Raw genomic sequence first — 14,262 nt, 5'->3', positions numbered from 1 at the left:
TATATATTACATGGTGGCATAGAGGTTGTCAAGTGGAGGATCATGAGATGGTTTTCATCACAGAATTTTTCAGCAAATGTTATTCAGGGTGTATCCTCTTGGAATGAAGTACTTAGGAATCCATATGACATCAGTATTTGCCTTTGAAACCTAGAGAGTGATGGTGGAATAGTAATAGTGTTTGATTTATAATTATATCCTAAAATCAGTGGTGAGGAGTAAGAATTAATGAGTCCTAGTCCTGGTGTGGCACTATGGGTCAATGCACTGGACTGCATAGTTGGTTTGAACTGCAAGGTCGGTGGTTCAAGCTCACCAACTGCTCCTTGGAAACCCTATACAGGATTGCTATGGGTTGGAACCTCTTCAATGGCACTCAGCAACAACAACATCTCTCCTCTTCAGAGGTCCCCCACTTTCCCACATAGCCAGGAGGCTAGGAGCATCATATCAGTTTAAGGGAAACTTGGGGGCCCGCTGAAACAATTAATACAGTCTACCACTCTGTCACCATACTACGGCTTTCTGGAATTAACTTTCCATTGCCATACTTGACATAATATACCCATTTTTAAAGTTCAGTAAAAAGTAAAAAGAGGGGGAATAGGTTACCTTAGTTCTTTCTCTATCAGGCAAAAACTTCTGATCATTGAAATCATAGGATTTCCCAGATTCTTCAAAATTTACACATAGAAAATTTATACTTGAAGAAAATTCTAAAAGAAAGAGAAGTGAAAACATTCCACTTACCTTTGTTCCTGGTAAGCCCGGTAAGCCTGGCTCTCCTTGAGGACCAATGAAACCTGGTTCTCCCTTTAAAAATGAGTGATACACAAAATCATTCTGCATTTAGCATCAAATAACTGAAGTTAAATTGACTTGTTCCTGCTACTGGGCTTTTTCTCCCTTGATAACATATAGCTAGCTTTTATACTTAGGTCTAGTTATTGACTAAAAAATAAAAATCAGAATTGGACATGATCAGTGATAATATTGTAAACAAAGCTTTATAGAAACTTCAGAAGGAAAAAAAAATGACAAAGAAATTAGATATATGTCTTTAAAATTTCTTTTCTTATCTGTTGTCCAGGGCTGCTTACCATTTAGCAAATTAATATTCATTGTGTTAGATGGATGTGGTGGACATCCTCTAAGATGACCCTCCCAATGATCCCATTCATGTCCATGTGAAATCACCTCCCCTGAGTGTGGGCTAGATTTAATGACTCACTTTTAATGAATAGAATATAGCAGAAGTGACAGAATGTCACTTCTGAGCTTAAGTTATAAAAAGACTCTGGTTTCCATCTTAGGGGCTCTGTCTTAAGCTCTCTCACTTGACTTCCTTGCTGTGGGAGAATAGAGCTACCATGTTGCGAGCAGCTCTTTGGAGAAGACCATGTGGTGAAGAGCTGGCAAGGAAACTCTGAAACTCTGAACAAATAACTCTAGTTCTTTTAAAAGTTTAAAATAAAAATTGTAACTATATTCAGGAAAATCAACAATAACCATTTATTCTAGTAAGAAGGGTTTAAATAAATATTTCATAAAAATATAAGAAATACATCTAAATATTTTTACCCATAAAATGAAATATATAGACACATATATTCCTTCCCCAAGCTTAAAGAAAAAGCTGTACTAAAGTCAATATATATTAATAGTGATGACTTACTGTCATGAAAAAATAAATGCAAGTTAATTGGTACAAAGCTTACAGGTAGACAAGACCTGTTGTACTTCTTCAAGTAAAAATAAAATATCTGATTGGCCAAGCAAATAGAAGCATACTAATAAGAGCAGAAAAAGATTAAATTTTGCAAGAAAACCCCCCCAAAAAACCTTATGCAGGTTAGTGTTTAGTTTATGAAAACAAAATCAAGCATGCAGTTTCACAATTCACAAATACATAAGACTATCTCAGTGTCTAGATTAAGTGTATATTAAAGGCCCCTCTAAAGTAGATAGAAAATCTCTTTAAACATATAGAATGCTTGTGGGGGAAAATTTTTATTTCAATATATATGATGGGTAGTTTGCACTTTGTAATAATTTCATAAGTATTAACAGTGACTCATTTAAAAAGCTTTGAGTACGATGTTTTATCTTATCAAGCCCCTCTAGGAAAACAGCTACCATATCTATACATTCTGATACATCATGCATTTTAATTTGTTCAAGGAGAAACAGCACACTTATAGGATCACTGTTTTTTATGTTTATTTGATTCTGGAGCTCTCTCTCAATCACTTTAGAAGCATCATCTCCAATCTCTCTGTGTTGTTGTTAGAGCAGTTGAGTCGGTTCCGACTCATGGAGACCGTTGTATAAGGTTTCTGAAGGGCAGTTAGTTTCCAAGGTGCAGCTGCCAATGGTTCTTGTATAGGGTTTCCGAAGTGCTGTCAAGTCAATTCTGACTCATGGAGACCTTATATAGGGTTTCTGAGGTGTGGTTCAAACTGACTTTGTGCTCCAGCATTTTATAATCTCTCTAAAGTTTGACAAATTGTCCTTCCCTCCTTCCACAAAAACCTATTGCCATTGAATCAGTCTGACTCACGGTGACCCCATGTGTTGCAAAGTAGAAGTGAGATCCATAGAGTTTTCTTAGCTGCAATCTTACTGGAAGCAGATAGCCAGGACATGCTTTTGCAGTCTCTGGCTGAGTTCAATTGGCCAACCTTTCTGTTAATAGCTGAACACAAACTATTTGTGCCATTCAGGTTTGTGCTCTGACTTTCTTATCAGGATTGATGGATTTTGACTGATTATGTGTTGTGACTTACAGTGACCTTGTATAAGGATTCTGAGGCTGTAAATCTTTATGGGTACTTTCTCCCATGAACAGCTGGTAGTTTTGACCTTTTGACCTTGAGGCTAGAAGCCCAACCCATAACCACTATGCTGCCAGATCTTCTTGGCAGGATAAGGAGGAAATAATAATGATGAAGCCACTGAATTCAAAGTGTTTGTCCAAGATTTGCTGTGAGTCTCCTTGCTGCCTTAAAAGATATTGTCTGAGTCCATAAGCCATGAAAATGAGGCGTTACACTGTTTCTTATCTTCCTAAACTTATTCCAGAGGTTCTCAAAGTGTGCTCTGAGTGTCCCTGAAGATTCCTGAGACTATTTCAGGAGTTTTCTGATCAAAGTATTTTCACAAAAATATGAAGACTAAATAGTTCTTATTTACTTTCCTTCCCTCATGAGTGTGAGGGGTATAATATGTTCACTGATGGGGTTTTAGATTCTTCCACATGTACATAAGGTTCAAGAGTGTGGACTCTGATGTAGTATAAAACAAGACTATACACAATTCTGTGAAAAACTATTACAATAATTATCCGTTTTCCAATTATAGGAGTTCCTGGATGGTAGAAACAGTTAATACACCTGATGCCCAACCACAAAGTTGAAGGTTTGAATCTATCCATAGCAGACCATCAATTGCTCATATGCAAATTCAAACTAAAGCTGAAGAAAATGAAAACAAGTTTACGAGAGCCAAAATATGACCTTGAATATATCCCACCTGAATTTAGAGATCATCTGAAGAACAGATTTTGATACATTAACACTAAAGACTGACGACCAGAAGAGTTGTGGGATGACATCAAGAACATCATACATAAAGAGAGCAAAAAGTCATTGAGAAGACAAGAAAGAAGGAAAAGGTTAAAATGGATGTCAAAAGAACCAATAGATCCATTTTGGAAGAAGTGTAGCCAGAGTGCTCCTTGGAGGCCAGGATGGCCAAACTTCATCTCTTACACTTCGGACATATTGACAGGAAGGACCAGTCGCTGGAGAAGGATATCATGTTTGGTAAGGTGGAAAGTCAGAGAAAAAGAGGAAGACTCCCAGCGAGATGGATTGGCAAACTGGCAACATCAATGGGCTCAAGCGTGGCAATAACACTGGCCCAGGATCGGGCAGTGTTTGTTCTGCTGTGCATAGAGTTACTATGAGTTAGTACCGACTCCATGGCACCTTACAACAACAATAGGCAGCTTGGAAGAAAGTTCTGGCAATCTACTTTCCAAAATTCAGCAATTGAAAACTATGTGGAGCACAGTTCTACTCTGGCACACTTGAGGTCTGCATGAGTCAGAATGAACTTGATGACAACTGCTCATCTGTCTGAGGTTGGATTTTGTCATATACGTAAATAAATAACTATAATAATAATAAAAGCTATAACAGAGTGAATGCAGAAGCAGATATGAGACTATAACTTGCCTTATATTAAGCAAAACAATAGACTTGCAAAAAATATATATATGAGGGTGAGTAAAAAAATGATCCTTGCTCCCGTTATAGTAGAATGCCCATCCATGTCCATGACTGATGACAACATTGAGCATGCACACGAAATGATTGTGCCAAATAGATGAGTGACAATGTATTATGTGGCAAATTATTTGCAAATCACCCATGGCTCTTCCTATGAAATAATCCATGACAGACTTAGGCTTTCAAATGTTGGTGTGAGAAGGGTACTGAAACTTCTCACAGAAGAGCATAAACAGAAGCTCTTGGACATCTGCAAAGAAGATTTGGATGATACTTAAAGGAAGGTAAAAGTTTCTTTAAGAAAAATTGTTAATGGTGATGAGACATGGATTCATCACTATAAGCCTGAGGGTAAATGACAGAGTAAGGACTAGAAACATCCTTAGTCGCTGACCCAAGAAGAAGTTCAAAAGTCAACCATCAGGAGGAAAAATGATGCTTCTCGTTTTCTGGGATTGTCAAGGAAAAAGGTTCAGCAATCCACAATGCTTATTACAGTGAGATGCTCACTGAAGAGCTGAAGCCATTAATGCAATCCAAAATCTAGTGTTTTGTTCTGTTGTACAATGGGTCACTATGAGTCGGAATCAACTAAATGACACTTAAAAACAATAAAATAAAAATCCAGGACCATATTCTGCTACCCATGACACATGTTCACTAGTGATTAAGTGATGCTGTTGTAATATGGGACTACCACAATATCAGATTCCAAAATGAAGAAAATCTAGTATAATTTCTTGATCTTGTCCTGCATATTGCATTTGATTTTTTTTCTGATTTGTTGTATGAATATTATATTTTCGCTATTCTTAACATTAATTATATAGACACGCTCATCAAGGAGCTCAAAAGCTAGGTCTCAACATCAAGACTGTAACACATTCCCCTGTGATGAGCTGGTTGAAAGGATGAATTACACAATGGCTGTGGTTTTGGCAGCTAAACTAGGATTCATGCTGGGCAGAAGAAATGCTATTAATCCAAGATGAAGCACAATATAGGTCTAGCAGTAAACTGCTGTGAACAGCAGCAAGTAGACACGTCTGAACATCTGATACAAGTTGCTCATTTGAACAAAAGTTTTAGGCAGTCAGGGCACATAAAGATGCAGAACCAGGTCTATGGAAAACTGCTGAAATCGGAGGTGTATTTTAACATGGCCAGTTGTGGAATGTTCAGTGGTTCTCACATTGATCTTTCCAACCATAACCAATTATTTTGGTAGCAATAACTTCAACCTTGTAGTTCAAAGCACAATGCACATAAGCCATGATAACATATAGCACTATAGTTGAAATAGTATTCTGTTTTTTCACCATCAACAAACTTCCATTGTTGATTACAATAACAGTATTAAAGTTCTTTCTGTCTCTATTTCCCTCTCCTTTTTCTTCCATACACTAGCAACCTGTATGCACAAATGTTGAGTACTATACTACTAACCAAAAGGTTGATGGTTCAACCTGATAAATGGCTTCTGAAAATTAGCCACTGGAAACCTATGAAACACACTCTACAATGACACATATAGGATTGTGATGATTCAGAAACTAATCAATGGTAAATTGTTTTTGCTTGTTATGAGTAGTATGAACAAGAATATACAGTTGTAGGACATTGGGGTTTATTTACTTATGATTGTAATTCTAGAAAGGATTGTAAGATAAAAGAAAGATATGGCAAAAATAAGAATTTTGACTAAAGAGTTTTTTCATCAACCACTTGCTATTATTTTTTTACAATTGAAAGAGAACATGCTGCTTCTGTTGTTAGGTGCTGACTCAAGGAAACCCTGTATAGGATTTCAAAGGCTGTTAATCTTTACATGAACAGAACGTCTCATCTTCCTCATGCAGAGTGACTGGATGGGTTTGAACTGCCCACTTTGTGGTTAGCAGTTCAGTACTTATTCTTCTAAAGATGACACAGCCATAATAAATATCTATGTACCCAACAAAAAAGCCTTGAAATATATAAATCATACTCTCACAAAATTGATGAGAGAAACTGACAACTCTACAATAATAGTCGCAGACTGTGATACACTACTTTTGATGGGCAGAATAACTCAAAAGAAACTCAACAAAGACCTACAAGAACTAAGAAACAAAAGCAGCCAACATGACCTCATAGACTTATACCAACACTCTACACAACAACATATAACAAACTTTTTCAGTGCACATGGAACACTTTCCAAAATAGACCATACGTTAGGCCACAAAACAGGCCACATTGTTGTTGTTGTTAAGTGTCATCAAGGGTTTCTGAGGAGCTGATGAACTTGAACCACTGACTTTGTGGTTCAAACTGACCTTGCAATCCAATGCATTAATCCACAGTGCCACACCAGGACTCCAAAAGTAGCCTTAATGATTAAAAAACACTGAAAGATTACAAAGCATCTTCTTAGATCACAATACTATAAAAATGAGAAATCAAAATTAGGAAGGTCAAGGGGCAAAAATCAAATACATGGAAAGTGAACAACAATCTGCTTAAAAACTTCTGGGTAACAGAAGAAAGAAAAAAAAATCCTGAGTCAAATGAAAATGAAAATACAATCTAATCAGCCTTTAAGCATCACTCCTCTATCAGTCTGTCATACTGTGGTGGCTTGTGTATTTCAGTGATTCTAGAAGCTATGCCACTAGTATTTTAAATACTAGGAGGGTCACCCATGGTGGACAGGTTTCAGATGAGCTTTCAGACTAAGGTAGACTAGGGAGAAGAAGAGACAGACTACTTCAAAATATTTAGTCACTGAAAACCTTATGAATAGAAATGGGACACTGTCAGCACTAGAATACTGAATATTGAAACATGATGAAGAGCACCAGAAGACTTTCAGAAATAATGCCAGAAGATGAGACCCTCATGATGGAAAGCACTCAAAATACCACTGGGGAAGAGCTACTTCCTCAAAGTATAGCATCTTCATGTGCTGATGGCACACAACTCAAAATGAGGACAAATAGCTGTAAACATCCATTAATAATAGGAACATGGCAAAACAGCTTGGTACTGGTACAATGAAAGATACATTAATCAATGGAACAGAATCGAGAATCCAGAAATTAACCCATCCACACGAAGCTAACTGATTTTTGACAAAGTATGTAAATATATCGCATGGGGAAGGGATAGTCTTTTCAACAGATGGTGCTGGCAGAACTGGAAAGTGATATGCAAAAGATTGAAACAAGACCTTTACCTCACACCGTATACAAAACCCAACTCAGCATGGATTAAGGACCTAAATGTGAATTCCAGAATTATGAAGGCCATCAATGAAAAAAATAGGGACAACTGTGAGGGCTCTAATTCAGGGCATACACAGACTACCAAACATTTTGAAAACTACACAAACAAAAATAGACAAAATAGATGATTGGGACATACTAAAAATCAAAAACTTATGCATCAAAAGACTTCACCAGAAGAGTAAAAAGGGAACACATAGAACGGGAAAAAATCTTTGCAATGATACATCAGTCAAGGGACTCATTTCTAAAATATATAGGAAACTACAACACCTTTATAAGAAAAAGACCAAAAAAAAAAAAAAAAAAAATTGAAAAATGGGCACAGGACATGAGCAGACTTTCAACAAGGAGGCGATCTGGGCAGCCAGCGAACATATGAAAAAATGTTTACGATCACTAGCCATCAGAGAGATGCAAATCAAAACAACAATGATATATCATCTCACACCAGCAATAACAGCAAAGATCAAAGAAGTAGAGGGCAATAAATGCTGGCAGGGATGTGGAGAGACTGGACGCTCCTGCATTGCTGGTGGGATTGCAAAATGATACAACCTCTTTGGAAAGCAATATGGCACTTCCACAGAAGGTTGGAAATAGAAATACCTTATCATCCAGAAATTCCTCTAGTTGGTATTTACCCATAAGAAATATGAGTCATAACACTAGTAGATATTTGCACACCAATGTTCATAGCAGCACTATTTACAATAGCAAAAAGATGGAGACAGCCTAAGTGCCCATCAACTGAAGAATGGATAAACAAGCTTTGGTATGTACACACAGTGGAATATTACGCTACCTTGAAGAACAACTAGGAAGCTGTAAGCTATCATATAATGTGGATGAACCTTGAGGACGTTGTGTTGAGTGAAATTGTTGTTGTTGTTGTTGTTAAGTGCCGTCGAGTTGGTTCTGACCCATAGTGACCCTGAACAGGGTTTCCGAGGCTGTAAATCTTTACAGGAGCAGAAAGTCTCATCTTTCTCCCACGGAGCAGCTGGTAGTTTCGAACTGCTGACCTTGCGGTTCACAGCCCGATTTGTAACCACTACGCTACCAAGGAGAAATACTGCATAGTACCACTACTGTAAAAGACTAAGAAAAAGAACCCATACTAAAGGGGCTGGGGGATTCCCTGCTGGTTACTGGGATGTGGGGGGTAGGGTGAGGAGAGGGAGGAGAAGGTGGAGCACAGGATAGGGAATAGACACAGGATAGTTTGGGTGCTAGGGAGGGGGGCAATACACAAGAAGGGGGAGGAGAATGGAAGAACAAGATGGATAGGAAAACAATTAGGCAGATTTGCATGGGCTAAGTGGGACAGAGGTAAATAATGATGTATGCACAACCCTGGGATACAGGGTTTGAGGCATGGTTGGAATGAGCAAAAGGGGGGAAATGATGTTAAGATGCTTGGGTGACTTTTGAATCTTGGTTTACCTGGCATACCACTATAAAATAGACTCTTGAGGGGGTGTGAAAGGAATAGCCAGAAATATCACCATAGAAAGCTTGTAAGTCCATCTTCTGCCTATAACTGATTGGAATACCTAAACTGGGGCTACAGCACGCCTAGTGAAGGAGGCTCCCTGCAGAGCCTCTGCATTACATAAGACCATAGTCAGAATCCTGAACCCCATCCAGAATCTTCTGAGGTGGGAAATTTCCACTTGAAAGGACAGGCAGACCAGTTTGGAGTGGCTAGAAGAACAGAAGATACTTCTTGTAAGAAAGACCAACAGGAAAAATACAAAACAATAATGGCAGTCCGACTGACTACTACAAGAACAAGCAAGTTGCTCACCCAGGAGACATCAAGGCAAGCGGTTGAGTCCCCTCAGGGCAAACCCCCTTCCAAGACTAAGACTCAATGGGAATACATGAGCAGACATGTGCTCTGACTGGTGACCACGTTGGTGTCCAATAAGGGAAAGTGGGGTAAAAACAGCAATGAAGCTGCGAGCTAAGTCCAACCACATTCAATACACTCCTGTGAACCCAGGTAGAGACCCAGTTGGCCAGCAGTTTGGCAAGACCTGTGGACTCCTGGGCCCAGAGTCAGTGACATAGCCACAGAGGACTAGAGTGCAGAGTGAAGCATCCAGCTGATAAGAAGAGAGGGCATGTGCACAAGAACATCCACACTTGCAGATAATACCCACTTGACCTGGCTTCAATTGCTGGATGACCAGAGCTCAACAAGAAAAAGAAAGAAGAGGAAGAAAAGAGTAATTTCATACAATTTGATGAACTTGACCTACACCTATGTATGCAGTAGCTCAAAAGAGGGAACAAATCTTTACAACAAGGATCATTTCCCTGCCCCCTCAATACACATGGTAGACAGGGATGGGCAACTTGGATATTGGCTACCCAAAATGGGGGAGGGGGGGCTACAAAGGCAAGAAGTGACTGGCTTACAAGCTTTCAAGAGGGAGCCTAGATCCAGAGGGCACGGAGGAAGATAGAATCTCCTCTGAGTAGTATCCAATCTGTCTGGGTGGGACTGATGAAAGGAGATGGGGATAGCACTCATGTTATACAATGTTGTTGTTGTTGTTAAGTGCCGTCGAGTCGGTTCCAACCCATAGCGACCCTGAATAGGGTTTCCAAGGCTGTAAATCTTTACGGGAGCAGAAAGCCTCATCTTTCTCCCACTGAGCAGCTGGTAGTTTCGAACTGCTGACCTTGCAGTTTGCAGCTCGATTCTTAACCACTATGCTACCAGAGCTCCATGTTGTACAATAGTGAATAATTACTATCAATACTGACTGTGAGGGTTGGAAATGTAAAGGTAGACGTTTTGTAACAAAAATAAGGAAGTGGTTGACTTTGCAGGCCAATAGTGGCGGCCCCTCAGACCATCAAGGGAGAAGCGTAGTACCGGACCGTACCCAGAGAAACAGTGACACCAAAGATGGAGGCAGAGACGATGACATGGAGAGATGGAGTGGCTGGGAACTCTAGATTCAGAGAGGGAGAGGGGCTGTGTGCTGATGACCAGGGGGCAAGCTTTGTACCCTTTGGTTGGTTGATGATGCATTGGGGGATTGTAACCATGGCAATGTAATGATACAATAGGATGAATGTAAAGCTAATGTTCTCCCATGTAATAAATAAATACATAAATAAGTAAGTAAAAAGGAACATGGAACGTATGAATATTAATCTAGGAAATTGGAAGTTGTCAAAAATGAAATGGAACACAAAAACATAGATAATCTAGGCATTAGTGAACAGAAATAGAATGGTAGTAGCCATTTTAAATACGACAATCACATGGTTTACTATACCAGGAATGACAAATTGAAGAGGAATGGCGTCACATTCATCTTCAAAAAGAACATAATAAGATCTATCTTGAAGTACAATGCTGTCTGTAATAGGAAAATATTCATACACCTATAAGGAAGGCTAGTTAATACAACTATACTTCAAAGTTATTCACCAACCATCAAAGCGAATGATGAGGAAATTGAAGAATTCAACTAACTTCTTCAGACTGACATTCATCTAACAAGCAATCAAGAAGATGTGTTGATAATTACTGATGATTAGAATGTAAATGTTGAAAACAAAGAGGAAAGATCAGTAGTTAGAAAAAATGGCCTGGGTGATAGAAATGATGCTGGAAATTTCATGAAAGAATTTTTCAAGACCAATGAGATATTCATTGGAAATGTTCTTTTTAAACAACATGAAAGACAACTATATACATAGACCTCACCAGAGACATGCACAGAAATCAAATTGACTACATCTGTGAAAAGAGATGGTGGAAAAGCTCCATATCATCAGTGAAAGCCAAGCAGGGGCAGACTATGGAACAGACCACTTAATTGCTCATAATTCAGCAAGTACAGTCTGAAGCTGAAGAAAATTATAACAAGTCCACAAGAGCCAAACTACAACCTTGAACATATTTCATCTGAATTTAGAGATCATTTAAAAAAGAGATTGATGAATTAGACACAAATGATCAAAGATCAGAAGAGTTGTTGAATGACATCAAGAACATTATACATGAAGAAATTAAAAAGTCATTAAGTAAGACAAGAAAAACACCAAAATGGATGAGACAAATTTGTTCAGTGTAGAGATGCTGAAGCAAATGGATAAAATGAGGAAACAAAAGAGCTGAACACAAAATCTCAAAGAGCTGCTCAAGAAGACGTCAAATATTATAATGAAATGTGCAAAGACCTCGACTTAAAAACCCAAAAGGAAGAATGCACTCAGCATTTCTCAAGCTGAAAGAAATGAAGAACAATTCAAACCTCTGCTTGAAATACTGAAGGATTAGATGGGCAAAATATTGAACAAAGCAGAAAGCATAAAAATAATATGGAAGGAGTCACTGTACCAAAAAGAAATGGTCAATGTTCAACCATTTAAAGAGGTATCATATGATCAAGAGCCAATATTGAAGGAAGAAGTCCAAGGTGCACTGAAGGCATTGGCAAAGAACAGGACACTGGGAACAGATGGAATACAAAGTGAAATATTTCAACAAACATGTGGCACTGGAGGCATTCACTCATCTGCGCCAAGAAATTTGGCAAACAGCTACCCGGTCAACTGATTGGAAGAGATCCATATTTGTATCCATTCCAAAGAGAGGTGACCCAGTAGGTCACTGGACAATATCATTAATATAGCATCCAAGTAAAATTATGCTAAAGATAATTTTAAAATGGAGGGACTGCTAGAGGTTCAAAGCAGATTCAAATGAAGATGTGGAATGAGAGATATCACTGCTGACATCAGATGGATCTTGGCTGAAAGCAGAGAATATGAAAAATATGTTTACGTATGCTTTATTGACTATCCAAAGGCTTTTGATTGTGTGGATCATGTCGAGCTATAGACAACATTGTGGAGAATGAGTATCCTGACACATTTAACTGTGCTCATGAGGATCCTGTGCATTGACTAAGAGGTAGTTGTTTGACAGAACACTGAATGGTCTAAAACTAGGAAAGATGTACACCAGCGTTGTATTCTTTTACCATACTTATTCAGTCTGTGTGATGAGCAAATAATCTGAGAAGTTGGAATATATGAAGAATAATATGGCATCAGGATTGGGTGAAGACTCATTAACAATCTGAGAACTGTAGATGATACAACATTGCTTGCTGAAAGCAAAGAGCACTAAAATACTGACTGATGAAGATCATAGACCATGGCCTTTGGTATTGGTTGCCCCTCAATATAAAGAAAACAAAAATCCTCATCACTGGACTAGTGATAACATTAAGATAAATGGAAAAAAGACTGAAGTTGTCAAAGGCTTCATTTTGCTCAGATCAACCATCAACACTCATGAAAGCATCAGTCAATAAATGAAATGATGTATTGCATTAGGCTAATCTGCTACACAAGACCTCTTTAAAGTGTTCAAGAGTAAAGATGCTAGTTTGAGGACTAAAGTGTGCCTGACGCAATCCAAGGTATTTTCAGTAGTCTCATACACATGTGAAAGTTGGACAGTGAATAAGAAAGGCTATAGAAGATCAGATACACTTGAATTATGGAGTTGGAGGAGAATATTAAAAGTACCATGGACTGCCACAAGAACAAATCTGTGTTGGAAAACATACTGTCATGCTTAGGTAAGTGGAGGGTCAATGAAAAAGGGTCAATGAAATGGATTGGCACGGTGGCAGCAGCAATAGGCTGAAGCATAGTAATGATTATGAGGTTGGCACAGGACCAGGCAGTGTTTTGTTCTGTTGTGCAAAAGGTTGATATGAATCAATAACTAATTCTATGGCACCTAAGAACAACAATAATATCTTAAAAAGTTGGATGTAGAAATATCATATGATATCACAATTCCACAATTTGTATGTATCGTAGAGAAATAAGAGTCATGATGACAGCATGCATTCATACCCATGTTCATCACAGTAATCTTCAAAATAGTAAAAAGACAGAAACAATCTAAATAGCCATTAGTTGAAGACTGGCTAAACAAACTATGATCTTACATGAACACAATGGAATAATTAATATGCAAAACATTTCATAATATGAACGCACATTAAGGCCATTATGGTGGTGGTGGTTATGTGCCGTGGAGTCGGTTCTGACTCATAGCAATCCCTGTATAGGGTTTCTGAGGCTGTAAATCTTTACGGGAGCAGAAAGCCTCATCTTTCTCCTGTGAAACAGCTGGTAGTTTCGAACTGCTGACCTTTCAGTTCATAGCCCGATTTGTAACCACTACGCTACCAGCACTGAGTCAAATAACTAATTACAATCACAAAAGGATTGATATTATATGAGACACCTATTATAAAAAGTCAAGAAAAGATTTTAACATTAAAAGAAACATTCTTTGATGGTTTACCAAGTGTATGACGGGAAATGAGGATAAATTACTAACTAGAAGGTAGACCTTTCTTGGCTTGGGTACAGATTAAGGGGACTAATGGACCACATGAATATCTTTCTCCATTACCCTAAAACCAGAAGAACTAGCTAGTGGCTGGCTACCACTACCAACTACTCAGAAAAAACTCACATTTGAAGGTGGTGAATAGAGTGGGAGAAAAAAACGTGGAAAAAACTCATAAAAGAGATCTGGCTTTTCGGTCAGATATAAACTGGTAGAACCTCCAAGACTGTGGTCTTTAGAAAGCTATCAGTTCTGAAACGGAACTCTCCCCCTGGACTCAATTAACAGGATTACA

General features: G+C 38.4%; 1 protein-coding gene across 1 annotated transcript in view; it reads right to left on the bottom strand.

Annotated features, from left to right (window-relative positions):
* Positions 1–14,262, bottom strand: part of COL25A1 (collagen, type XXV, alpha 1) — a 668,242-nt gene that overhangs the window by 78,131 nt on the left and 575,849 nt on the right. The window contains exon 19 of the mRNA XM_006869318.1: positions 751–813. Within this exon, the coding sequence (XP_006869380.1) occupies positions 751–813 (63 nt within the window). The remainder of the gene's footprint in view (positions 1–750; positions 814–14,262) is intronic.

The sequence above is a fragment of the Chrysochloris asiatica genome, unplaced genomic scaffold, assembly GCF_000296735.1.
Source record: "Chrysochloris asiatica unplaced genomic scaffold, ChrAsi1.0 scaffold00129, whole genome shotgun sequence".
NCBI lineage: Eukaryota > Metazoa > Chordata > Mammalia > Afrosoricida > Chrysochloridae > Chrysochloris > Chrysochloris asiatica.
The sequence above is the reverse complement of the archived record's forward strand: the minus strand, read 5'-3'. Positions and strand labels throughout refer to the sequence as shown.